The sequence below is a fragment of the Rhipicephalus sanguineus genome, chromosome 8 (genome assembly GCF_013339695.2).
Source record: "Rhipicephalus sanguineus isolate Rsan-2018 chromosome 8, BIME_Rsan_1.4, whole genome shotgun sequence".
NCBI lineage: Eukaryota > Metazoa > Arthropoda > Arachnida > Ixodida > Ixodidae > Rhipicephalus > Rhipicephalus sanguineus.
Genome location: NC_051183.1, coordinates 79,885,889 through 79,912,559, shown reverse-complemented (window position 1 = coordinate 79,912,559; position 26,671 = coordinate 79,885,889). Strand labels below are relative to the sequence as shown.

At 46.3% G+C, this 26,671-nt stretch overlaps 2 protein-coding genes across 4 annotated transcripts in view; one reads left to right on the top strand and one right to left on the bottom strand.

Moving 5' to 3' along the window:
* The window catches only part of LOC119402159 (AT-rich interactive domain-containing protein 4A), a 49,894-nt gene extending 27,828 nt beyond the window's left edge, over nt 1-22,066 (bottom strand). For 2 of the 3 annotated variants that reach the window (XM_037669280.2, XM_037669281.2), the window contains exons 1-10: nt 21,873-22,066; nt 19,723-19,836; nt 10,633-10,701; nt 8,908-9,001; nt 4,380-4,459; nt 2,774-2,877; nt 2,377-2,700; nt 1,524-1,833; nt 801-873; nt 346-541 (exon numbers count right to left, since the gene is read on the bottom strand). In XM_037669280.2, coding sequence (XP_037525208.1) covers nt 346-541; nt 801-873; nt 1,524-1,833; nt 2,377-2,700; nt 2,774-2,877; nt 4,380-4,459; nt 8,908-9,001; nt 10,633-10,701; nt 19,723-19,836; nt 21,873-21,875 — 1,367 coding nt within the window. In that variant the 5' untranslated portion in view covers nt 21,876-22,066. The remainder of the gene's footprint in view (nt 1-345; nt 542-800; nt 874-1,523; nt 1,834-2,376; nt 2,701-2,773; nt 2,878-4,379; nt 4,460-8,907; nt 9,002-10,632; nt 10,702-19,722; nt 19,837-21,872) is intronic. The other variant, XM_037669282.2, reaches the window with a different exon arrangement.
* A 945-nt stretch (nt 22,067-23,011) lies between these two features.
* Nucleotides 23,012-25,573, top strand: LOC119402158 (DNA repair protein RAD51 homolog 4). Its single transcript, XM_037669279.2, has one exon. The coding sequence runs from the start codon at nt 23,083-23,085 to the stop codon at nt 24,064-24,066; it is 984 nt and encodes a 327-aa protein (XP_037525207.1). The 5' UTR covers nt 23,012-23,082; the 3' UTR covers nt 24,067-25,573.
* Nucleotides 25,574-26,671: the final 1,098 nt, after the last annotated feature.

Genomic DNA, 26,671 nt, shown 5'->3' with positions numbered 1-26,671 from the left:
GCACACGTACAAACTGAAAAAATGGCAGAAATGGCCAAGGCGCGTAGGAGGCGACCATTTTGAAATGTCGATGACAATACGACAACAGAGTTTCTTTTTTTTTTTCGGTACTCGATTCTAACGCGCATGCGATTTTTGGACTAGTTTTCCCGGAAAAAAGGTGCGCGTTAGATTCGAGTAAATACGGTAGTCCTGCGCTGGGTTTGAGGCTATTTGCCAGGCGCTTGCGTGTTCACTCTCGTACTGCTCACGATAGTACATTACTCCTGCAATTTTCCATTCCACCACACCGAAATCTCCTGCTGCGTGCAACACTCACGAAGTACAAAACGGGTTAGTGCTCACTTTTTGTAGGCCCCCCGGAGCAGGTGCGCATTGGTCTGGTTGGCGGGCGAGGGCAGCCCGAGCCGGGCGTACACCGTCTTCCACTGGTTGTGGTTGGTGACGCGATTGCATCCGCCCAGCTTACTCACCACCCGGAACAGCCGGTACAGGTTCAGGTCGCGGCCAGCCATGGAGGGGCCCTTGTTGATGGGTGTCCCTGCATGCGAAAACAGCCGTGTCACAAGTTACCCTAACGTTTGTGAGAGTGCGGAAAGCTTTCACAGACGTTTCCCAACGAAACCAGGCAGCTGGGTATGTGTCTGGTAGCCTACTTTGTAAACATTTCCACCCATCCATACAATGATTTATCAGCGTAACACTAAACCCTCTGTGATACAGCGTCACATGCATAGCTCAAACATCACATCAAGCATGCGCCTTGGAGAGGCATGAAGCAAAAGCTACGAAGCACTCACCTCGTTCGTCCATGAACTTGTACAGCTGTGCCACAAACCGGTCTTTCTCCTCACTAGGCTCATCATCAGACACCTGCATGAGAGTTACCATCTGATTAGCACTTTCAAACACATAGAACTCGGAACAGACTTATGGCACACATCTTATAAGTAGTGTCGAACACATCTGGCCAATGGGTGGGCATCCTACTGCAAATCTTATCTGCCATACCATGGCAGCTGCAGTGATCTGTAATCAGACTCCTGTTTTGATGCAACTTTGAATCTGTTCCCGTCTATTTCATAAGTTCAAAAATTTTGCAAGTTAAATACTTCTGCACTATGCTCATCATTTAGTTTAACATAGCCAGTGCACTGCCTGCCATTCCTTCTTGCTCAACTTTCATGTTGCACGGCTGCAGCAAAAATTAATGATCGTCACCATGCCTAGTTCACAACTCCTGTTACTTCCACTATGTACACTACACTGGCAAATCCATCCAGCAGTGACACGACACCGTAATTCCATTTGCTTGGTTCTATTTGTTTTTGTTTTGTTTTTTTTACCTCCAACCCCTCATGAGTTTTCAAGCACTGTGATGGCTAAAACGTGCACTGCTGGAACAGAATCACTATGTTATCCCCAGCATCACGAGTCTCTCTCCCATTCCAAAAATACTACACCTCAGTTCACAAAAAGTCAGACACTCCAGAGATTTAGAAAAAGCATAATGCGGCACTCACGTCCGATTGCGAGTCGTGGCCGTCGTCGTCGGCTGCAGCAGCCGAGTTGCCACCACCACTGCCAGCGTCGTTGGCTGAGGAAGCAGGCGACGCCGACGCTGCGGTGGGCCGCATGGGAGTAGGCGGTCTTGCTGGGATGGCAGGCCCGCTGGAAAGGAGCAGGGCACTCCCTTGCCAACCGGTGGGGAGCTCGCCTCGGTCGAGAAATGTGAGCGCCCGCTCAACGGCAAGGCGCAGGGGGTTGGTCTCGGCCCGCGCAGTGGCATCCTCTCGCAAGAACTCGCGCAGCTCTCGCCTGTTTACCTGTGAACTGCGTTTGGGGAAAAAGATGTAAGCTTTTGATACATGAAAGCACATCTTAGCGTGCAGTGAAGACAGCAGTGATTGATCAAGAAATCTATGGCACCCTTGGCAACTTGCATATGCAACTTGATGATTAAAAAAACTTGGAGGACACTTGAGCTTCGCCTTCAAGAACAGAATGCGTATTCATTTGCTTGCTTCATGCAAGCAAATGAACTTGTTTACAATACTCATGTCACATATCCCTGTAGCTAATATTTTTAGACACTGCCAACTTTTGGATACAAAGTCGAACCCCTCTATAAAAGCCATGCACCAGGAAGCAGTTCCTATCCCTTAGATGAGGGGTCTCTCATAAGCAGGGTACCACGTTCTCATTTTCTGATGAACCCCTATTTCAATGTAGACACGCTGGTGTGTCTTATACCCAACTGTCCCTTACATCAGTGTCTCTTATTAAGGGGTTCAACTAAAATGGCGTAACAGTTTAGGAAGCACCTCACGATGCACCGGCACAGACCGAAGGAAAGAAACAAGAATGACCACTCACAACTTAGCGTCCCTGAATGAACGGACAACCACGTCGTCCCGAGGCACGGGGTTGCTGATGCCCTGACCCGTTGCGCCCGTCGGGTTAACCACGAGCACGGGTGCCCACGAGTCGCGTTTGCGCTTGTCGCCCGTATCCAAGATGGCCACACGGCCGATGCGCCACTCCGATGACGACGGTGTTGTGGCCCTTGAATTCCCTCCCGCGGAGTTGCCCCTCGATCCAGACGTGGGTGTGGCCCGGCGCGGAGGTGTCGGGGCCGGAGGCGGGGTTGGGGCGGACTCTTCGTCGCTGCTGTCTTCTTCCCTGTAGACAAGGTTACGACTACTGTTAGTGCAATTACTGAACTAGCTTTGCTTTGATGCATCGGAATGGCTGCGATCAAACTGAAACTTACATCGTAGCGATGGACAGCATGGATCGACGCTTCCGCTTGAGCTTCGAGCCCATGACCGGTGTGCCAAAGTGCTCAGGATTGGTGAGGGGCAATTGATCCAAAGTCTGCCAAAAAAAAACAATAGTAATAATCACCAAGGAACACGTCGTCATATTGAAGTGCTCCAGATATAATGTCCTTTTCGTTTGATTTTTCTCATCTTTAAAGCACAGGTGCCAGTTACTGAACTTCATAAAATTTGTAAAAATCTCAAATACAACACTGCGGAGGAAAGAGTTCTCATTAGGGCTCGTTAAAACACTGCAGAAAGAAATGTCTGCACACACAGAACAACAACAAGTGCAACAGTACAAGACAGTGCCAAAATAAGTTCTTGCTCTGTGCGCATAAGATCTCTTCTTTCTACGATGCTGAGGAGAACAGCGTCTATTCTTTTGTCGATCGGGAAGTCCAGCGTTTGATAAAACATTCCTGCTTAAAAAAGTCTCCTGTTATTTTAGGTATGAGCTGGAAACCTGTACAAGGAACTTAAATTCTAGGATTTTACGTGCCAAAACAACAATACAACGAAAAGGCACGCCGTAATGAGGTGGGGGGGGAGAGGGGCTCCATATGAATTTTGACCCCCTGGGATTCCTAAACGTGCATCTCAATGTAAGAACACAGGTGTCCTTTTATTTCAGCGCCCACATGCATAGTAGCGCAACACACGAGCCTCTAGGCTACCACAGCAGGTTACTGACGATGTGAAACAAGCTTAAGTGTGCATGACGACCTCAAAAGCATGGAGACTGCGTAGCTAGGGTAGCAGCCCAATATAATGAGCAAAATACGAACACTGTAGCCATAATAAAACTGCGACTTTGGCAAGTTGGTGACATTTTATCTTAAACTAACACAGCGCAACAAAAAAAAAAAAAAAACTATAATTGAATGACTAGTACTGCCCTTATGCATAAGCAGGAACGATTCTTTCAGAAGCCACGGATGTGGCTATTTCGCGCAAAGAAATCACAAGGGGAGGGTTAAGGGGAGCGTAAACTGACAGCTCGGAACACGAGCTATCACTAAAAGGTAAAGATGGGGCACATTTGCCGGCCCACTGCAATTCCCACAAGTGTGAGCCGTATCTGCATAAAATTCAGATTCTTGGGAGAAGCAGGGACACCACTGCTCGAGAGCTGTTGGAAGCTTTTCACATAAAAGCACGAGGTTTATTATGCATTAGTGACACTTCATTGTTCCTTTCGCAGGCAGAGAGCACGTTCTTGCATCGCAGGTTGTGATTAAGATGGTATCCGATTGCTGCGAGCCTGCCCTTTTGCGCATGTCTATACCTATGTATTGCATTGCACAAAACGTTATCTGTTCGATGTTTGCCTCGCTTTCTGCGTATGCGTTTGCATATATATATATATACTACTGCAGTAAATTTGGAATAAACAGTCGAAAGTTTGCGCTCCCCTTAACCCTCCCCTTGTGATTTCTTTGCGCGAAATAGCCACATTCGTGGCTTCTGAAAGAACATGAACCGACTAGCCCAACAACGTGTGCTTCTGGAGACTGTGTGAGATGCCACGAGGAGACGTCAAACAAGAGTACGAACCTCGCTTTCTGCAAAGTGTCGGCCACTCTTGAGGCACAGCGATGTTCGTCGCAGCGTTGTCTCGTCTCCATCGTCGAACACTGGGTGAACACGAAAAAAAAAAAAAGCCAGATAAATAAAAGGCACTTATCGTATATTTACTCAAATCTACCACCCACCACTTTCTTAAAAAAGAGAGAGTTCCAATATGCACGTGCATTACAATTACGCACAGCATAAGCATAGACAATGTAATACCATAATCCTCTCCAGCCCATAACTAAGTTAAGGAAATACTTCAATGATCATTCATTATGCACAGACTTGTTATTTCGAGTAGAAAGTAATGACAGGATAAAAAGATCTAGTTCTTGATCACAAGATTATGCATGAAAGACACCAATTTTTGCCTTTGCCTTGAAATATTTTCCTGTGTCATTAAGAATGATGTTTTCAATAAGTATAAGCTCATTACAACAGACCTCCATAGTGAAGAGGATTTTGGTCTGTTGTAAAGGGAGTATGTAAAATCCAAGTACTGTTACAACAGACTTTTATGTGAACACGGAATGGGCCTGTTATAACCGGAGAGAATTACGAGTCACAAACATGGTCTTATTTTTAACAGGGGACCAAAAAAAATTTTTGATTTTTAGACAATCACATTTTCAGTTTCTGTAGCCCATTTTCTATCTGATTCCAAAATATCTTCACTGAAGACTGTAGAAGTGCTGTAGACTGCTAGAAGTGCTGGACAACTCTTGACGTACTTTGAAACATCGGGCACCGAGGCCACGCACATCGCAACCGAGCTTTCTACTCGATGTCGTGGCTAGGCCTAACTCCGCTCACGGTGCCGATGTACGAGACCAATCCGAACTTTGCGGGCAAGAACATTTCGCATGTCCGCGCTAGTGGACGTGCGATAGCTGCAATGTCCGTCGCTGCAATGTCCGTCGCAAGCAACGAATCGCATTGCCTGCTGGCTCCTCAGAACCGCGGATGAGCATTTTGCGCATTGGCAGCGGACCCCCCCGGCCAAGCTCACCGTGCAGCGACCGCTCTGAGAAGCGGTGGCAGCGGCTAGCAATTTCGCACGTCAGCGTCCCGAAACGCAACACCAAGCACGGTGCGAGCCGATTTTTTTGTCGCTACAGCTAGGCATAGCTGATCATTGACAGACCGGAGATCAGCGGCCTTCGTTCTTAAATCGGTGCGTCGATATCCGCGGCGCGCTGTTCCCGTCCCGAAAGTATGCTTAACGATGTTTGAAGTCGGGAAGTTATTGAATTTGGCATGTCCGTGGTAAAAAAGTCCGCTCTAAAGGAGTCCTGGCCCGACCTTTTAGTCAATTATATCCGAATGTCCATTGTACCAGAATCCGTCGTAAACGAAGCTTTATCAATGGAACAAATACAGAGGTCAGCATAACGATGCAAACTGGTATTTAATATCCGAATGTCTGTTTACAACAGATCCGTTGTAATGAGGTTATACTGTACATGCTATAGCTTATGCTAGCCTTAGTCCACTTTCATTCATGGATATATTATGCTAGGAGTGGACACAATGCGTTTTATATGTTTAATATAAGGTTCACTAAGAGTCATCCTATGCAAATGTTGATCAACAAGCCTCCAATGTTCCACATAGCAACAGCATACCTGCCAAGTTTGGAGAAACGGAATCCGGGAGATCTACTCAACGGGGGGGGGGGGGGGGGGGGGGGGGGGGGGGGGAGGGTACTGCGATAGCAATTATATGGACATTGTCAGCGAGATTTTGCGGTCGCCGCTGATCTGTACAGAGTCCAAACCGATAACATCGCTTACGCATCGTCTGTTTCACGTGCGAGTGAAAGCGCGCTAGCGCTAGGGACGAACGCGGTTGAAGCAGAGATGAAACGACCCGGCCGTCACTGTCGCGCGAAGGGCACTTGCGATAACATCGCTCCGCGTGCGAGGCCTGTCGTCGCTTGCTTACCAGTTATTTCATCGGGCAATTGGGACCGTAAGGGGTGCCATTGAGACGGGGACGGTCGCGAGCGCTGGCGAACACGCTATCTCGACAGACATTGGTAACGGCTACCCTTTTAAGTGCTGTAGTGACACAAAGTTTTGAAGGCCAGATAACAGCACCACGTTTTCCTCACGCCTGCTCTTTCAGTAAACATGGCGTCCGCGATGCCGATCGTTCTCCAAAGAAGCTGTACACTAAATGTGACAGAAAGTGGCTATCAAAACAGACCAAGCGAGTACAGTCGATCCCGGGTATATCAAACTCGGATATATCGAATTATTGGCTATATCGAACAGTTGAGAAATCCCCTTGAATTTCCCATGCAAAAGTATGGGGTTGGTGTGCACGTATATCGAACTCCCGCACAGCGAAACATCCGCTATATCAAACGCTGCCCCGCGCCGAAGCCCAGAAAGTGCATTTTTCTTAACAACTATTGATCATTTTTCGGCCGCGTTTTTATAAGTTCCAATCCCTCGTCGCGCGCAGGTGACGAAGGTGCATTGCTCTAGTTCGTTGCGCAACGCTTGTCAGTTCACCGGTATGTATGACGCGCGATCCGCAGGTTTTAATGCATGGGCTAGTGTTTTTCAAAGAGGCTGATTGCCGGGGGCACCAAAATGAGAATTCGAAGTGACTTGGCAGCCTTGTTGTAATGTTTGCATTCCCTTCCTTGTCTGTTCGCGCACGATGGCATGCGGGCCCGCAAAGCATGGCCTTTGAGATCCGCAACCTCGTGACGTATTTTTAGTGTTTTCGGTTTTAAAACGCTGATCTCAGAGGCTATGCTTTTTTTCGCATTTCTCACCAAAGTAGCGGCTGCCTTCTGCAAAGGCACAAGTGCCATCGGTATCGCTAACATGTCGACGGTGGAGAAATGTTTCTTCGTGCAGCGGTGCAGCGTTGTCTCTTGCAGAATGTGTACTGTGTGTACTTCGCGCTTTGTTCTTGATAAATCGTCGTTCGGAAGTCGAACTAAACATTGTCCCGCTCTTAGCGATAAAAATGATGACCGGTGCTTGAAACGACGTCAAGTAAAGCACCGTCGTGCACTGTTTCCTTACGGGCCTTGGTACCAGGTGACGACTTCGGGCGCGTCATGACCACCGACTACGGCGTACGGTGCGTCAGTGAATTTTGCGACTTAGCGTTTCCGGGCGCCGTATCGGACGGGAGCACAGCGAGTGACTTCATCGGTGCAGATAACGACGTAGCTGTTTCTGACTGCATCGATGCCGAGATGATAGCTGACGTTTCCGGTGCTGCGGAAATGGACCCGTGCGGTTTGAAGATGCCAGCCGCCGCTGCCACCGCTAAACCCTTTACCGCGCTACAGAGCTCGCATCAGCGTTCAGCGTTGATCACAGCTGTTGTGGCGGAAGGTGCTGAATTTACTTATTTGGAAAGCTTATATAATATTGACGATGACTTGATGAATTCACGGCGCACAAGAAGCAAGACAAGTTGACGGACTTTTTTCATGCGAAATAAAGTGCGCTAACTTGCAAAAGAAGTTCTCGCCTTGTTCTTTAGCATATGTGAGCGAATCGTCATGTTCGCTATTTTTACGATTTCAGAAAACTGTGTCGAGGCCTGCAGTGCTTTAATTAAAGCCTTAAATACGCATATTTCGTATTTCGAAATATCGATATATCGAAGTATTTCGCGATCCCCTTCGAGTTCGATATATCCGGGATCGACTGTATCTGCAACGTCTACGCTGGAGTCAGGCGCTGTCAGCGTGACTTGTCTGCAAATGCAGTGCACCGGACTGTCGCCGAGCTCACCGGAGTGACGAGCGAATAGTTAAGCGTATCAAGGCTGAAGCTCTGCGGGACCCACTTGCCTTCCTGAAGCGCAAGAAATTGAATTCTTCGGGCCAAACTGAGAAGCGCATCACCGGCAAGACGCGGCTGCAGCGCCACGTTTGCGTTGGCAGCACTGCGGCGCAAAGTGCACAGCTACTTCATGCTCAATGAAACTGAGTTGAACCTTTCTACTATTGTTAAAAAAAAAAAAGAAGAGGAATCCTTTCTACTACGTGGCCAGACAACTTTGCTCACGTGGCCAGTCAAAGCACTGGACGCGCGGGGCAAACTGGATTTCCGGGAGATATTCCTGTGACCCGTACAACCGGGAGAAACGTTCGAAATACGGGAGTCTCCCGGGTAATCCGGGAGACTTGGCAGGTATGCAACAGTAACGTAGTGCTGTGGGCATGTTGGTATGGCATCGATGTTGCTTTTAGCACACAAAATGGTGAGGATATAGAGAAACATGGGACAGTGAGCACCAGTGCGTCCTTTGTCTCTGTGCCCTCGTCATTCCTTGCGACAAAAGCTACATTGACATAAATAATTTGGTTTATCGTAGTTCATCGTGTTCCCGTTCCTAGTGCAGTTCGATCTTATGATTAACTATACCCAGACGGATACTACGAAGGGAAAATACCAACACACGTCATGACTTCTTTCCTTCTCATGGATCTTGTTAATACAGCATTCTGCACTTCACGGGGTCGCACACTCACCGACAGTGTACTGACTGTAGTCAAGCAGCTTTCCAATGACAGCCTCAAAGTACTGGTTCCTGTCTGGGTGCTTGGCCTCCACATGGGCACCGACCTGTCCGATGGAAAAGAAATTTGCAAAACATGTTAGAGGTGCCTGTCTTCTTTCTTGTGTTTGTCGTTTTATTCTTTGAGCTGATATGCCTCAGCCAGTTAAGTTAGAGCGATGCGCAAATGGAACGAAAAGACCACGCTGAGTGCTAGCATAAGCTTGCTGTATGCCACCAATGTCAACGAGTCTTTTGCAAATCCCTGGAAACCATAACACACCACATCAGCCATTTACAAGAGTATGAAGTGGTTCCAAAAAAAAAAAAAGAACAATTGTCAAGACCATGTTTGTTTGTCAAAGGCAGCTGCTTGGTGTGCTATGTCAATTTGATCCTCACAATCTTTTCATGCTCTACAGAATATATAGCAGAAATATTTTGCTGAGCTGCCACTGTAAGCGCACTAATATTTCACGTAACTGGACAGCATGCAGAAACACACGACACGTTACACAAATATAGATAGAAAAAAATGTGCTGTCGGTACTTTCACAACAAACTACGTAGTCTGTTGTGAAACCCAGAAACATGCAGCAACTTACGTGAGAACAGTCTTCTTTGCCTGATGTGATTGGAGCACAGAGTATTTTAGCATCGCAAGAAAAAAAAACATACTTTGCATTTGACATAGAAAACTTGCGAGCACACAAGCGTAACTGATTGGTTCACTTTAACTTCTTAGACTGAGAAGGGCTCTATGAAAGCTGTTGCATGGAGGACTGTGCATCGAATTTGTCTACCGGTGATTCTTTCAAGATGGAGCACCGACGCACGTCTTCAAAGCAGCAGAAGCTCCGCTATAAAACTATCACATATTAAAGGATGAGCTGTAAGTATTAAGATTGTTAGACACTCATGTGACATGTTGATCTAACACTGATGTCGGTTTCGTCAGGTGCGCCGTCATCAAAACCATCGTGATGTTACGACACAGAGTCAGATTTGTTGACTTTACATCACAATAAAGCTAGGTGTGACGCCATTACTCTGAATTACATGCTGCACATGTTAATTCGAGCTGAACTTGCATGCGACTGTCACCGCAATCATCAGAACTTTTCGCAGTTATTTTCAGAACGAAACAAAGACAGTGCCTCACGGAGTCATGATGCAGCCGCCTTACGGCAACGGAAACCGAAAATGGTTTGCAGAAACGAGTGCGCATTCCAGCAAATTACTGCGGGCACTCTGAGGCTCCCCAGATTTATTTATTTCTGGTGCTTTTTTCTAATAAATTTAGATGCAGGAAAACGACATTTCAGAAACGACGTAACAGTCACGTAAGTCCAAGTTTGCTAGTGCTTTTGCATTCCAGCATGATGGAACGAGGCTGCCATAATTGGAATCAAATCCACGGCACTTGTTTCATGTCTGAGCAGTTTCGGGTAAATAAGTTATCGAAACTTGTCGAGCTTGGTCTTCGGCTCTCTTATGCCACATACCAAAGTAGTGCGTGTATACCAATAAACAATTAACGAGACCTGAGCAGACGCCCTCCAAGTCCGCAATGCCACCACAGAAACTTCCAATGTTACGACGACCACCACGAGAAGCAAACACTCGTAACCACAATTGAGCCCGAAACTGCCATTGCTGTAAATAAACAAAAACTAGCCCTAGCGAAAGCCGAACTCACCCGTAATGTGTTTCCCTTGATGTGTTCATCGGGGATGACGTGAGTGCCGAGGTTGTTCTTAAAGGTAACCTGCATCGAAAAAGAAAGAGAGGGAAGGGAATGTGCTTAGAAATAGCCTGACATATTGTACATCTTTGGCGTTTAGGAGGATGCTTGAGGAAAACCCCGAATCAGGCTGGAGTGTAGATGGCACTTTAGTCAGGCACGTTTGACGGAACCAATGTTGCAATACAACAGTCACACTCACGACAAGGACGTCTGCGTAGCTACGACCACAAGCTGCACCAAATTGTAGTCACTATGTGCGACATAAAAAGGGGGTCGCTGCAGAGTTGAAAGATGGTGCGGGTCCTCGAATTTTACGCCGTCCTCCGGCGTGCCAAACCTCAGTTCTTGTCATACGTGGCTTGCTGCATTTTGCACGTTTAACCCACAGGTGAAATGTTTCAAAATAGTAGTGCAATGTGAGGAGGTTGTATTTACAAGAAGCCCAACAATAACACAAGCTGCACTGAAAAGGGAGACGTGAATTTACACAGCATTGTCCCGAGTACCTACGCAGCAAGAAAAAAGAAATCCGGTATAGGCCGATTTTTGAGCTCATTTCACGCTGTATGAAGGAGAAGAATTAAAATTGGTGACTTCGGATTGATACAAGCTGAGTGGGCACTGCCATCCAAGTTACTACCCAAATGGTATCTGTGAATTTCAAGAATCCATTCAAGATCTAATTGTGGCTGCAGCTATCAGTAACGGAAGAATGGTAACAACATGCTAAAACGGTCTAAAAGTCATCTTGCAAGTGATATGTTCAACGTACAGGTCTTCGATATTCAGGAAAAGAAGGCTGGCTACTACTTCAACAAAACAGCAAATGAAAAATGACACTGCACAGCAGCTATTCGATTCAAAGGCCAAGTCAAACAGGCTGCCATTCATTCAGGCATTCAAAACTTGCGAGGATTTGCACACCTTTACCAATATTAACACAGAAAGCAATTAAGGTGGTAGGCCACCTTGAAAAATCGAATTTTTTTCACGAGGTCGATTTTTAGTTTTTTTGTTTTTTGTGAACGCCCAAACATTCAAAAATATGTTGCAACAAAAAGTATCCTCCTATCGTCATTAGTTTACAAGTTACACCAAGTTTTACATAGCCCATGCTTGTATAGCGAAACCGAAATCACATTGTGTTTTTTTCGAAAGTAAGTGTTGTTTCGTGTGTATTAACGATATTCAAATACTTTATAATATTTAATGTGACTGTTACATAAGAGGATGTCAATAAATATAACTTTGCGTTTATCATTGTTATTAAATCTCTAAAAACGGCCACAGGGGAACGCACACCTCTTGCAAGCTCAGAAATCTTTCTTTGCGTTTTTCTCAAAATGAGAATTTGCTCCAAGTCATGTGACGCCAACATTCATAACTTTTTTCTCAGTGTGTACTTCAAACTGAAATTTTGTATAACAGTTTACAACGTATATATCTGTGCAATGAACTAGAATAAATGAAATTGATCGAATATTTTTAAATTCACAGCCAATTTTGCAAAAATGTTCTGTCTAAACTGGCTCTTTTTTCCTATCTTTTTTGTTTTTTTAACATTACTTCCTTGATATTTGCTGCATAATATTTATCCTAGTTCATTGCACAGCTCCAACCTTTAGTTACACAAATACCAAAGCTTTACTGAATTAAGCCACCCATTAGTCGCTTATCACTGCTGGCGCGACTACCACTTTTAAGGCAATTTTTGACAAAGATCACCTCCCAAAAAATAAATAATCAATATTTTGCATCATAAATGGCTGGGTAAGTTAAATAAGACATGCTTGTTTTGAAGAGAAAGTTATTTCAACGCTGGCTGCTCCTGAAAAAAAATTTTTTTTTTGAGTGGCCTACCACCTTAAATCACCTTAGGCCTAGAACACAAGAATCGCAAGGCTTGCTTTGATCCACAGAGCTTACAAGTGACAACATACACTGGCAGAGTCAAGGGGGAGCCATACACTGCAGCCCGTGAATTCATGCAAGATTACTTCTAGGGCCTTGCGTAGCAGTGACAACCGTGCCAAGTTTTTACCACCCGATTTTCATACACTGCCACTGATCACAAGCTGCACAGGTGGGTGGTTTTCGCAGCCTTTCCTCAGACGTCATCCTTGGGGAAGTGATCAGGGGTATCATAAAACTGAACAGAAAAAAAAAAACAAGAACTGAACCATTTCCCCCAAACCCACTCTAGAACTTTTTATTTTTCGAAAAGGAAAAAAAATTTAATGTAGCTTTTACTTTCGCTTGACAAGGTGCCAATGTTTCCAGGGAATACTGGCAAGTCCACGTTTAAAAGATAACGGAACCAAAAAACTGCATAGAGCTCTAGCATTAGGCGCAAGCCTAATGCTAGAGACTAATGTTTGCGCGCCTACCACACAAATGCACAAAGGATCAGCATTTTTCAAGCCCGAAGCTCATCTTATAGCCCCAGAGGTCCCACATTAGCCAAGTGTGCTTGACACCTCATTATTTCCGAGGCCTTCTACCCCTTAAATGTGCTTTTGGCAAGATTTATTTGGTTATTGTGAATGCTGACATACACACTCGGTTGTCCTGAATACTTTTAATGCTTTTCCGAAATTTCAGTATATGAAGTGAGCTTCTAACTGACTTTTCATGTTAGAAGCTGCGTTGTTTGAGAAAGTGGTACTATTAGAAAAACGAAAGGGCTGTTGTTTATTGCGCACGCAAACCGATACGAACTGTTATTTTCCTGCTACAAAACACAACTGAACCACTCTGCTCAAGACAGCATGAGAAACAGAAGGACTTTCCAGGAAAGCATGTCATGGGCCACACATGCTAAAACGCAGCATCTGCCAACGGAACAACGAAAGCGAGTCATCTACTGTCCAGCCTAACCGAGTGTTCTCCCCAGCACCCTCCTTTGCGCCGATGCATAGATCACGGATAGTTCTGACGCTCTCAGAGAGCTGTTCCCACGGCGTTTGCGAGACCTGAAATTGCCCGGCCGAGAGAAGGTCAGAGTGAGTGCAGCCGCAATCACGTGGTTCGCTCGTGCAGGTGGCCGCGACTCCGTTCCGAGACGAGTGGCGTCCGCATAGCGCACGGCGGTTCGGAAGGTGCTGGCGGTGGCTGGGAGCAGGGTGGCGGGGGAGAGCCAAACGGCAAGAGTGGTGGCGTCGCGCAGTCGAGCACGCGGCGGTCGCAATCCATGTCGTGTGCGGCCCCAACCCGCGGTCTTGCCACTAAGCGATGGCGCTGCGCCGGCCTGTGCAGTCCTGCCGCTCTAGAGGCAGTCTGCAAGTTAGACAGTGCCAAGCGTTTGTTCTTTCCCATTCGTTGTAGGTGGGCGGTACGATGCACGTGCACTTTCTACATGAAGTGCAGGTACAGAAAGGGCTACGTGACACGTGATTAAGGAAGAAAGGCCCTGTCCTTCAACCCTTTACGTAACTGTAAAGCTAGCTTCCCTGCGATGCAGTTAGCCCAACTAATGGCTGCTAGTCACTTCTGCAAACAGCGTGTTCAAGCAGTTTACTTGCGCTACAACGCGGAAAATGTAGACTCAAATCTCCTGACATAAACGCACATAATAGACAAACCCCAGCACGTGTAGTTAGGACCTCCTCTCGCCTTGAAGCATGACACGTGCCACCATTGGTTGGGCGAATATGCACCACTTGCAGCTTAGGAAAAGGATCTAGTGTTATTATTCCAATTCCATCATTTGCATAAGGTAAAACGTGGGACTTATTGTTGTCCACAAGTATATACATTTTTTTTTAACTTTCGATATTGCCTCATGAAAGTTCTGTAATGCAGAAAGCAAACTGCAGCGAAATAACGCATTTAGCACCAACAATGTCTGCATCAATGCCGCCATATGAACACATGATTTCTTTGACATTGCGAGTGATGATACGGCAGTTAACCTTTACCGACCTAATGTAAATATATATATTTAAAAGTTTCCACAAGATTACATTTCCGAGCTTTGTGCGGTCTATACACTTGTTCTCTTCAATGTATTTTGCTTTCTCATTATTGCGCAACAGACTGCAAGGAAGGTACAATGCCATTTTCGAGCAAGATAAAACCAATCCACACAGCAACCACAGCGCAAGACACAAAAGAGCAAAAAGCATGAACTGGCAAACGAACTGCTGCACAATGTAGAAAAAGCATCCTGTCCAAAAATTTGAAATATTTCACAGAGTCAAAATGACTGAGCTCTGGAGCAACTCCGACAGGAGCTTTTTTTCTGATCCCATCAGTAAAGAAGTAGCTTTAGAGTATTTCGCCCCTTCTCTAATCATGGGCAAGGGAGCTGAAACGTCACGAAAACAAAAACCTTTGGCCCACACTGATGTCAAGGGCAACATTTTCACATGCTAGGTCGTGTAAGCACTGGAAGAGGAATCATCGCCGATGACATCCAGAGATAATAGACTCCAGAAATTCGAAACATTGCTGTCTTTCATTAAGCGAACGTTACTGTCGTGCATAAAAAAAAAATAAAAACCAAAGTATGATTATAAAGGTTATGAGGCTACCAGAATCTTTAAAACAGTGGTCAATTTTAACTGTCACTCAGGGCAGCAACAACTACAGTTTGGCACATTTTGTTTAGGGACACCTCCACAAAGCGTTGCCTTCTACTGATGCTTCTACATTAACATGTGCTTTCACAACGCTGTGTCCTGTATTGCAGCTCATTAATGCTGCTACGTGCTTGCCGAGCAGTTTATTAGCATGGTCATGAAGCCGTACGCGTAAGACAATACATTGCGATAATAATACTAAGCAGGTTGTGAGCACATTTTGCAAGACAGTCAGGGACTTCTGCGCTGCTAGTAGTAAAGTTTTTCTATAGCTATCAGGAGTGGCGCAATACAAGCATGCAAGGCCGTTCCTGTTGGTGGCAGACAACGTGTGCGCCAGCTGTAACATTTTTAGCCGAGGAAACACTAGTCGGCATACGAGACTTGCTTCACTGCAAGTCTGCACAGGCCGTTAGCAATGCGAAGGCTTCCACACCACTTTTCCGAGGCAATTTTTCGACCCTCAGATGAATTTCGCATTCATGCATACAGAAAAGTGCTGATTCACCAGCATGTACTAATAGAATACAAAAAGCATGGTGCGCAAGCTGTAACATTTTTAGCCGAGGAAACACTAGCCGGCGTACGAGACTTGCTTCACTGCAAGTCTGCACAGGCCGTTAGCAATGCGAAGGCTTCCACACCACTTTTCCGAGGCAATTTTTCGACCCTCAGATGAATTTCGCATTCATGCATACAGAAAAGTGCTGATTCACCAGCATGTACTAATAGAATACAAAAAGCACGGTGCGCAAGCTGTAGCATTTTTAGCCGAGGAAACACTAGTCGGCGTACGAGACTTGCTTCACTGCAAGTCTGCACAGGCCGTTAGCAATGCGAAGGCTTCCACACCACTTTTCCGAGGCAATTTTGCGACCCTCAGATGAATTTCGCATTCATGCATACAGAAAAGTGCTGATTCACCAGCATGTACTAATAGAATACAAAAAGCATGGTGCGCAAGCTGTAACATTTTTAGCCGAGGAAACACTAGTCGGCGTACGAGACTTGCTTCACTGCAAGTCTGCACAGGCCGTTAGCAATGCGAAGGCTTCCACACCACTTTTCCGAGGCAATTTTTCGATCCTCAGATGAATTTCGTATTCATGCATACAGAAAAGTGCTGATTCACCAGCATGTACTAATAGAATACAAAAAGCACGGTGCGCAAGCTGTAACATTTTTAGCCGAGGAAACACTAGTCGGCGTACGAGACTTGCTTCACTGCAAGTCTGCACAGGCCGTTAGCAATGCGAAGGCTTCCACACCACTTTTCCGAGGCAATTTTGCGACCCTCAGATGAATTTCGCATTCATGCATACAGAAAAGTGCTGATTCACCAGCATGTACTAATAGAATACAAAAAGCATGGTGCGCAAGCTGTAACATTTTTAGCCGAGGAAACACTAGTCGGCGTACGAGACTTGCTTCACTGCAAGTCTGCACAGGCCGTTAGCAATGCGAAGGCTTCCACACCACTTTTCCGAGGCAATTTTTCGACCCTCAGATGAATTTCGCATTCATGCATACAGAAAAGTGCTGATTCACCAGCATGTACTAATAGAATACAAAAAGCATGGTGCGCAAGCTGTAACATTTTTAGCCGAGGAAACACTAGTCGGCGTACGAGACTTGCTTCACTGCAAGTCTGCACAGGCCGTTAGCAATGCGAAGGCTTCCACACCACTTTTCCGAGGCAATTTTTCGACCCTCAGATGAATTTCGCATTCATACATACAGAAAAGTGCTGATTCACCAGCATGTACTAATAGAATACAAAAAGCACGGTGCTGAAAAAATCTGCAGGCGTGGCAGACACCATGCAAGGTGGACCGGATGAGAGTGCCGGTCGCTCCGGAAGACACAGACGCACCTGTTCTGTTTCAAAGGAAAAGAAACGTCACATAATTTCCTTCACAAGCCACAGGCTGCTGCCACCGCTAGATTCTTAACTAGCGATGGCAGCAAATGCTAAAGTCTCAAACCAGCCCCAGCCTGCTTTTTTTTTGTTTTTTAACAAGTTTCAATTTCCCAAAGCACACGAAGCAACTGCTTCAACCACACGAAGGGAGCTCAATCAAGCCACAACACGTAACGAAGTTGCCACCCTTGAGTGATGTAAAACAAACAACAAAGCCAGGTGAAGCATAGAGAAAACTAGCTGTGCAATCTCCTCACATTTGCCTGAATACCTGCTGGCTTTCTGCACCTGCAATCAACAAAAAATTGCAGTTTCACCCATAGCCTGAAAGAACGATGTGATAGCTGACGAACTATGCAGCGAGGTAAGCCTTTCAACTGTTTCGTGCGCTGTGTGTCGCAGAGAACATTCACAGTTGTGAGCGAACAGCCTCACTGCAAGATGCAAGGCAAGTGGAAGTTGCGCGCTTATGTGGAAGCTTCCCATCCTGACCGTGAAAACGAAAGACTATTTTTCTTCTTCCTCTTACCCACATGGACTTGACTGCTAATCAACACTAAAACAACCCTTCACCTTCTAACTGATGTGATTTTCTGCAGTTTATATTTAGCCTACCCCAGTCACAGGCCTGGTGCTACTTTTGATAAAAACGAATCATTCGCATCATCCGGTCAATATTAAAAGAAGCCGAATGCGACAAGAAGGCGGATAAAGGCGTAGCAGAGTAACTATGAGATGAGCTCTGCAGGACAGGAAAGAAGGACAAGTCCTTTTTTGTCGATCGTGAAAATGATCGCCGATTCCTTGACAGCCGTGTCCCTGGTCTCCATCGGCAACCAGCACATCGGTAGGCTGTCGCTGCTGTCACACCCTTGCAACGTGCCGCAGCAATGGTGTCTTAGTTTAGGATTGCCGTTATGATCACCAGCGATTTTGCTGCCGAGAAAGACAGCGTGAAAAAACTGCAACTCTAGTACTAATGGGAGAACACAAAGCCTGGTTCCTCTGGAGCTAGATATGGCACTCTATGATACCACTACAAGTAGAAGTTAGACTAACTTAGGAACGCCTCCGCCACTGGAAAATTGACACGCTAAAGCACAAAGAAAGATACCACTACAAGTAGAAGTTAGACTAACTTAGGAACGCCTCCGCCACTGGAAAATTGACACGCTAAAGCACAAAGAAAGATTCTAGCACAATCCAGTGAGCAAATGGTGCGTGGATGTCAGTGAATGCTCTCAATAGCTCTACAAGAGTTCACCACTGCCACAGCAACAGCCAAGTGGCTGTGAAGTAGAATTCTAGACCACCAAATCCATTGGTCGCCAATTTGGATCCTCGCACCACGGCGAGAACTCTTTCGCCTTTTACTCCTATGCCATTTTCTCATCAAGAACGGTAAGATTCTGGTGACTGACACCAGTGGACATCGGAATGACCGCGGGAGTGAATAAAAAGTAGTTGTCGCTGTAAAAGTTCATCCCTTCGGTCCCCTTACGGCTCTTGCTGTATCTGAAACAATTTGGAATGAAGGTATTCATCCCATCTGCATAGGTTTGATAGAAAAAATGCCATGTTTCTTTCGATATGTACAAAGTGAATGACAACTACTAATGAATGAGCGAAGGGGGAACTTTAAGGGCTCGCTTTTCTTTTATTAGACATAACATTAATGAGAACAGACAATCAAGCTATGGAAAGTATGTTATTTGTAGTAATTATAATTATGTCAACCCCCTATACTTTCTTTGGCTTGATTGTCTGTTAGTTCTCATTAACTGCTAATGAAATTATCATCCCCTTAGATATTGGTAGCAAGCGTTTCAAGAAGTTCCGTATACGCGCTCAAAGGGATCTGCACACTGACAAAAGTGATTTTAAAATAGCTTGGTTGGTGTCCAGGGCCCTCCTTTTAGCACGTCCCCTACTAGACGGACTTTCTTCATACTCTCAGCTTGATCCCCTGTGTACGTTCTGCGCAACAAAAAAAGTAATATAAAGAGATAGATGAACACAAATGTTGTGCTCTGCTTTTCTTCGCCTCTGTTTACGTCCTTTTTTTTTCCGCAGGCAAGAGGTATGACGTCAACACATACCAACCTTCTCAAACTTCCACTGTTTATCTAAGATTTATTTATTTTATTTATTCAATACTGCAGACTCATGGTCCATGCCAGGGTGGTTAATACAAATACAAAAACAGTAGCAATGACACAACAACGATAAAGGGTGAAGATTAGTTGGCATCATTGAAGTTCTTTGCACTTGATGCACGAGTGTTTTCCGCTTACAAACCAAGATGTCCAGTCAGCCTTTTCGTGTATCAAGAAACGCCCAAACCGATTGCTACAAACTCGGAAACTCTCTCCGCGGCGAGTACACCTGTTTCGCAGCCAGCATGCAACATTTTCGGGCCGCCCACAGGGTCGGCGAAAAACGTCTCACGCAGCTTCGCGAGACTCGCGCTCCTGGAACAAAAGGTGCGGCGCGAAGCAGAGTACGAAAACCTCGAACGCCGAAGAAAAGTCTCGCACTTACCCGGCATTTGACCATGCGGTTGACCTTCTTGATCTTGGCCTCGCAAAAGGCACCGCGGTACTTTGCACTCACGTCCGTCCCCACTGTCAAGTATAACGGCTCATCCGATGAAGCCTGAAAATATAGGCCAAAGCGTCAGCAATCTCTTACACACTTGGGAATACACTACACACAGTGGCAGTAATGTTAAGCTTGTGTGTTACAGCCACATCTCTCCAGTAGCTATCTTGAGTTTGCATAAGATCGCTATTCTTAGCGTGCAATTTTGTATTAACCATGCACAGAGAGTCTCATGTGGACCAAAAGAGCAGCACCAAACTAAAAAATGTTAGATCACATGGTTACAATGGCCAGGCACGAATTCGTAATACGGTGGGACGGCTCTCAAAGCGGCGGTTTAACATTTCGCACTTGTTACGACTTGTCAGTGATGGGTGTGTTATTTTTTTATCTCGCAAATAGACATAACGACAGAAAGGATGACGATGGTGTTTCGACAGTTGTGCTATCGGCTGTCCTGTAGAACCAGTAAAACTTGGCTCAAGGTCTTTGTGTTTAGACTAGCAGGCAAAGCTTGCAGTACAGGATGCCTACACAACGCAACAGCACAAAATCAAACGGGCATGTGGATGCGTTACGCTTTCTTGCATGGCGATACCAACGCACACGTAGGTATATTCGTCACGCATGATTGCATATGTGCATCCCGCATTTTTGATGCCGCACCACGTACTGCTGTGAGACACTGAATCAGCAGCACTTGGCTTTGGTCGGGTGTGCATGTGCGTTTTAGAGGCCGGATTGGTCGTCAAAATAAAGCGTAGTGAAACAAGGCGCACAGTTAGCAAGGCAGTCCCAAACATATGCCCATTTATCAGCTGCGTAAAGTAATAACTGCTGGGGTTTGACGTCCCAAAACCACGACGTTATTATGAGAGATGCGTTCATCTGCGTCTTTTCAATTGTGCATCATTCAACATGATTGTGTTGTAAAAAAGAATTGCCAACATATGCCTTCCTAGCGTTTTGCATAGGGGTATGTGCGTGGAAGACGTGTCAAACGATAGGCTGTGCATTTGATCTCTCAAAACACCACAGCTTTACCAACTCTATAAAAAAAAAGAAAAGACGCTGAATCGCAACGCGCAGTGCAGTCTTTTTTTATCTCAGATTTGCGAGCTCAGACGGTCATCGGCCATTACTCTGCGAGTCAAAGACCACCCCCCCCCCCCTCTCTCAGGTTCACGTAGGCTAACGTGCGAAGGTCATAGACTGGGGTGCAACGGAAACTTGACCAACTTTCCAAAGTCGCCGATTTGAAAAGACAAGTGCGGTAGAGGCGAAACTGAATCTGCCACGACAAGCTTGAGACGTGAGCAGAGAAGACTTGCAGTCTGGCGCCGCACTCGTCTGATGCACAAAACAGCTGCGAGTTAGCAACTGGGACCGCCATCCTAATAAGGTGTTTGACAGCTGTTTCTGAAGAATGCACAAGCTCAACTGCTTGAGGAGAGCCCGATCGCAGTGTGCGAAGTGAAACTCGAAAGATGTCTGACCCTCCAGAGTTCTCAAACGAGGAAACGAGCGGCCGCGCCGTCTCGAAGTAACAGGAAAAAAAAAAAGAAAAAAAGCTCTGCCAGAATGATGGCTACGCTCGCCATCCCCAACGCCAAACCGCTGACGGTTGACCACCGATTTCAAGGGCGACAGTTTAGTTCCATCGGTAATGGCTACACGATCTCTCGAAGGGGCAGGGTGCCTTTCGATTTCAGATGCACCGTTAGTTTGCCTGGCTAGCAAGCGGCGTGACCTAGAAGTAGAAAAGCCTACGGCATCCGCCGTACTTGTAATTTTTTTTGCTTTTTCGCTTCCCCCCTCCTTCCAGCAAACTCCGCGCCTGCTGGCGTCTTCGCCGACATCTTTGGGCGAAAAACAAAGGCACGTACCGCCAACGTACACGCACGTATCGTAGCACGGACGTGCGGCACACAGGGGCCGGACAAGCGCGAGCTAGTTGCGATCGGTATCGTCGACTGCGGAGCCCGTTAGGCCTACGCCGCTCGCAGTATACATACACAACACACGGGAGCGTACGTAACACACGCACGGATTCATGGCGCAAAGCGAACGTTCTCGCACGTATTACGTACCATTGCCGACTTGTCAAGCTCGCGGGCGTCGAAGACGCCCGCCGGATCTGTCCCCGGTCCGAGTTGAGGTCGTACGCGACGAAAGAAACGCTAGAAATCGCCTCGAAACTTTCCCGTACCGCGACGCACGGCCAGCTCGGCTGCTCGAGGGGGGCATCGGGAGAAACACCGCTCTCTCGCATCAACAACTTGTCACCACGGCCTTATTCGCTATTGGCCCGCTGGGGGTCACGTGACCATTCCCACTGTGCGTTTGTGTAGGCGCCGCTCCGTGCGTGCGTCTGCTAGGGTTTGGTCTGCGATTCATGTCTCAGTTTGTGTACAAGCATTAGATGCCACACTGTCTGTAACATCACTGTTTCACGTCTCAAGTGTAAGCATTAGCCATCTTTGTAACGTCTCGTGATCGCGGTCATCCGCAGAGGCAAAGCCCTTAATAAAAAAAAAAACACATCGCTTTCCGGTTTAGTAACGGCATCTTTAAGCGAAATGTGAACTAAGAACTAGGATATGAGTCCTAAAACGTCGAGGAACGCTTTCGTGTGTCATTGCTACGTGCAAAATCAGACATACGGTCGCGAAAGCAGCAGGAACGGGCAGTTGTGTTGTTTTTTATTATTCCAGCTGATCTACAGCTGACGCCAGGTACGCTAAGTGGCGACACGGCACAGTTGACACATGTGACGCCAGAAGCAAAGTAAAAAAAAAATTTATTTTGCATAATAAGTCAACGGAAAATATTTTTCTTGTCCGTGTGTTATACTTATAATCTGAAAGTAACAGTTTCTGAAACTAAGATCGCGTTTTACAATACCAGTTTTGATACGAGTCTACTCCTAGCGGCAATATAATGTAAGCAGCATTTTACAGAAAATTATTATTAATGAATAACTATTTTAGTTGTACATTTACTATGCATTTTAAGTAGGTATGCCATACGTGACTAGGGCATTTCGATTGGAAAAACTCTATTTATTGTCTCTAGATTTTTCTCTAAGGAAATCTAAGGACTTCAGTTCTAGGGACCTTTCGACCGTGTTCAGTCCCTAGATTATTTCCTAAGTAGTCACGTTTTAAGCCACTGTAAGCCAAGTTCAGTCAAAAGTTCGCAAATCGTTCGTGCGTGAGAGTGGTGCGAATTTTGAACTTGTGCGAGTTTTCGGACTTGTACGGACGACGCAGATCACGCCCGTGCAAACGTCGCGTCGACATGACGATACTGCGCGTCGGACTCTGCCCGGAGTTGACGGCTCCCGTGGTCGACAAGCTACGGTCGTGCGGCGTGAGGACCGTTATCGAATACCTCTCGTGTGAACGCGAAGCGCTGGCCGAGCGCTCAGGCCTCGCCTATGGGGACGTGATCCGACTTCGCCGTTCGTTACAGGCGACCTACGCTCCCAAGTTTCGCACGGGGGTCGAACTGTACGAGCGGCTACTGGAGAGCACAGCCATGTTCAGCACGGGTAGCGCGAACGTCGACAATGCCGTGGGCGGCGGCGTGTACACCGGACGCATCACCGAGATCGTAGGCGCCGGCAACAGCGGTAAGACTCAGTTGTGCCACAGTCTAGCCGCTAACGTCGCCATCGCCAGTCACTTCGGCGTTCTCTACGTGGACGCCCTGAGCTGTTTCTCGCCCGAGAGGCTGCGCCAGATCGTGACGCGCGCCTCGCGCGGAAGTGACGTCAGAACCGAAACTGCCCTCTCCAAGGTGAGGCACGTCGCTGCGTGCGACTTGCTGGAGGTGGTTCAGGTCGTGGACCAAGTGCAGGAATCGCTGTGCTCGGCTCGAAACAAGGACGAATTCTTGACGAACGTCAAAATGATCATAGTCGATTCCCTGGCGGCCGTCGCTTCTCCCGTTTTGACGGGAGACCATTACGTGGGCGGTTTGTCGCTACTGGCGCACCTCTGCAACGCGTTACAGCACCTGGTGGCGAGGTTTAGGATGGCTATTGTGGTCACCAACGACTTCGTCACCGGTGAAGGCGGCGTCATGAAACCGGCCCTGGGTCGCTATTGGGAGGACGTGCCCTCCGTATCGCTGGAGCTGAACTTGCTAAGTGACCTGTTTGACTGTGGCGAAACGCGAGAACTGAGGGTGGTGAAGAGCCCGGACGCCGGCGTTCTGGGCAAGGTGGTGAGGTTCAGGATCGCCCCCAAGGGAATCACAACTGCAGCCGTGAACTCCTGATGTCCTAATTGTTTGCTGCGTTGATATGTCAACCGGTGTGAACACCTCTGTCATGGACAAATGTGAGGCGTGCTAATACAGACACGAGAGAAAAGATCCACATGCCTATGTGTCATGCAAAATTGGGTGCCTGTTGTCCTCTGACTGTAGATGGCTTGCACAGACATCACTGAGACCACCATGTCAGAGCACCAGCATGGGGAGACGCGACGTTTGCTATGTCACATTAATGTTGTCAAAACATCACATGCAGGTTCTTTCGTTATTCACACACAGAGGCGTTCCTGCCATGCCGTTGTGACACTGAAGCGGGTTAACCACAACTTGCTTGTCATCAAAGCCGCCATTGTGTAGTGCCAGTACGTTCAGAAGCTGCGTCCATGGTATCACGAGCAAGTTATCTATAGCTCATATATAATGCAGGGGATTGGCCAAGTAGTGGGTGGATTTTCCCATTAAGTTCTATGGAGTAACATTCACAGATGTATAGTTAAAGTAGCAATGACAGAAAGATCTTACATTTTTTTTTTTTCTGTTGCAATAAGTAGCTAATGACCCACTTATCATGGCTGGAAACCTTGTTTGCTCGAGCGTGCGACAGTTTTTTATGTGGCGAAGTTTTATAGAGCCCAGTCGCAGTTTCAGTTTGGGAGCGCACCTAGGGAGGCGGGACCAGAGTGGTTTTCATGTAAACATAGCTGGCTACGGTGAGCGCAGGAGCACCTTATTGCCAACTCTTTTAAACAAAGGCTCCCTGGGTGCCACTATAATCCTCTCTAGGATGTTGTGCTCCTGTGCAAGTACCTCTTTCCATTGAAAAGGTCTGCTAGGAAAGAGCTCGCAAGGAGCATGGCAGCCAACACGAATTTGTGATGCGGGTGGTTGTTGCTTGTTTGCATTAAAAACAAGTTCGTGTCAATGTTGTGAGGTGGGGCGTTTCACGTGCAGTTGTGTCACACACACTTGAAAATTGATTTTAAATATGTTCCAGGCTATATTATCCGTTCATATTTTGTAGATAATGCCTGTGTGCCCACACAAATCTATCCCACAAGTTATCTCGCTTTCAAAATTTTGTGTCAATACTTCGCTAAATAGCATACTTGAATTGCTAATTATCGATAGTAAAACATTTAAAGCCAGCAGAATTGGCAGAGAATAGGTTCACTTACTGGTAATTCATTGGATGGCAAAAATTTCACGCTGTGTTTGTCAACCCCCTTGCTGAACACCTCTTGTGCTACTTCAAACACACCAACAAACACGTGAAGTCCCTGGAAATATGCAAAGAAATCATCACCATAAAAAAAAATTTTTCAATTTCGGTTTATTATAAAAGAAGCATTCACATGATGACTTAAAGTTGGGAAAGATGCTCTGTTTGCTTGCTTTGTTTGTTCTGCTTTACTACATAGGATGGTCGTGGTTATAACTATGTACTCAAACCTTATTATCAGTAAACTGCATCTAAGACAAAAACTGATTCTCTATATCTAGTGTTATCAACATATTTATTTTACACTAATGGGGGTGCGACAATATCATCATCATCATCATCAGCCTGTCTACGCCCACTGCAGGGCAAAGGCCTCTCCCATGTTCCGCCAATCAACCCGGTCCTGTGCTTTCTGTTGCCACGTTATACCTGCAAACTTCTTAATCTCATCTACCCACCTAATTTTCTGTCTTCCCCTCACGCGTTTGCCCTCTCTTGGAATCCAGTCAGTTACCCTTAATGACCACCGGTTATCCTGCCGACGTGCTACGTGGCCGGCCCATATCCATTTCTTCTTCTTAATTTCAACTATGATATCCTTAACCCCCGTTTGTTCCCTGACCCACTCTGCTCTCTTCCTGTCTCTTAAGGTTACACCTATCATTTTCCTTTCCATCGCTCGCTGCGTCGTCCTCAATTTAAGTTGAACCCTCTTTGTAAGTCTCCAGGTTTCTGCTCCGTAGGTAAGTACCGGTAAGATGCAGCTGTTATATACCTTCCTCTTGAGAGATAGTGGTAGACTACCATTCATGATTTGATAATGCTTGCCGAATGAGCCCCATCCCATCCTTATTCTTCTAGTTATTTCACTCTCATGGTTCGGCTCCGCGGTTACTACCTGTCCTAAGTAGACGTACTCCTTTACAACTTCCAGCGTCTCGCCACCTATAGCGAAGCGCTGTTCTCTGCCAAGATTGTTCCACATTACTTTAGTTTTATGCATATTAATTTTCAGACCTACTCTTCTACTTTCCGTATCCAGTTCAGTAATCATGAGCTGTAATTCGTCTCCCGCGTTACTCATCAATGCAATGTCATCAGCGAAGCGCTGATGACATTGCATTGATGACCAGGCGACAATATGTCGTCTACTATATACTATATATCGTCTGATGAACATTCCTGCCAGGTCTATGTGCTTTATATATCCTTTCATATTGAAATAATTGCCTAACCTGCCTTCAGTAGGTGGTAGTTATTCCTTCAGATGTATGCCAATTTGGCAACTGATAATATCATGTACAGCAAAGCTGTATGAGCTCTTCGTCTCTCTCTCTCACTTTTAATCTTTCCTGTCCTCTCCTCTTTCCCATTTACTTCCAATTTTCT

Excerpts from the sequence above, each read along its gene's own strand:
- LOC119402158 (XM_037669279.2), top strand. The coding sequence starts at position 23,083 with ATGACGATACTGCGCGTCGGACTCTGCCCGGAGTTGACGGCTCCCGTG.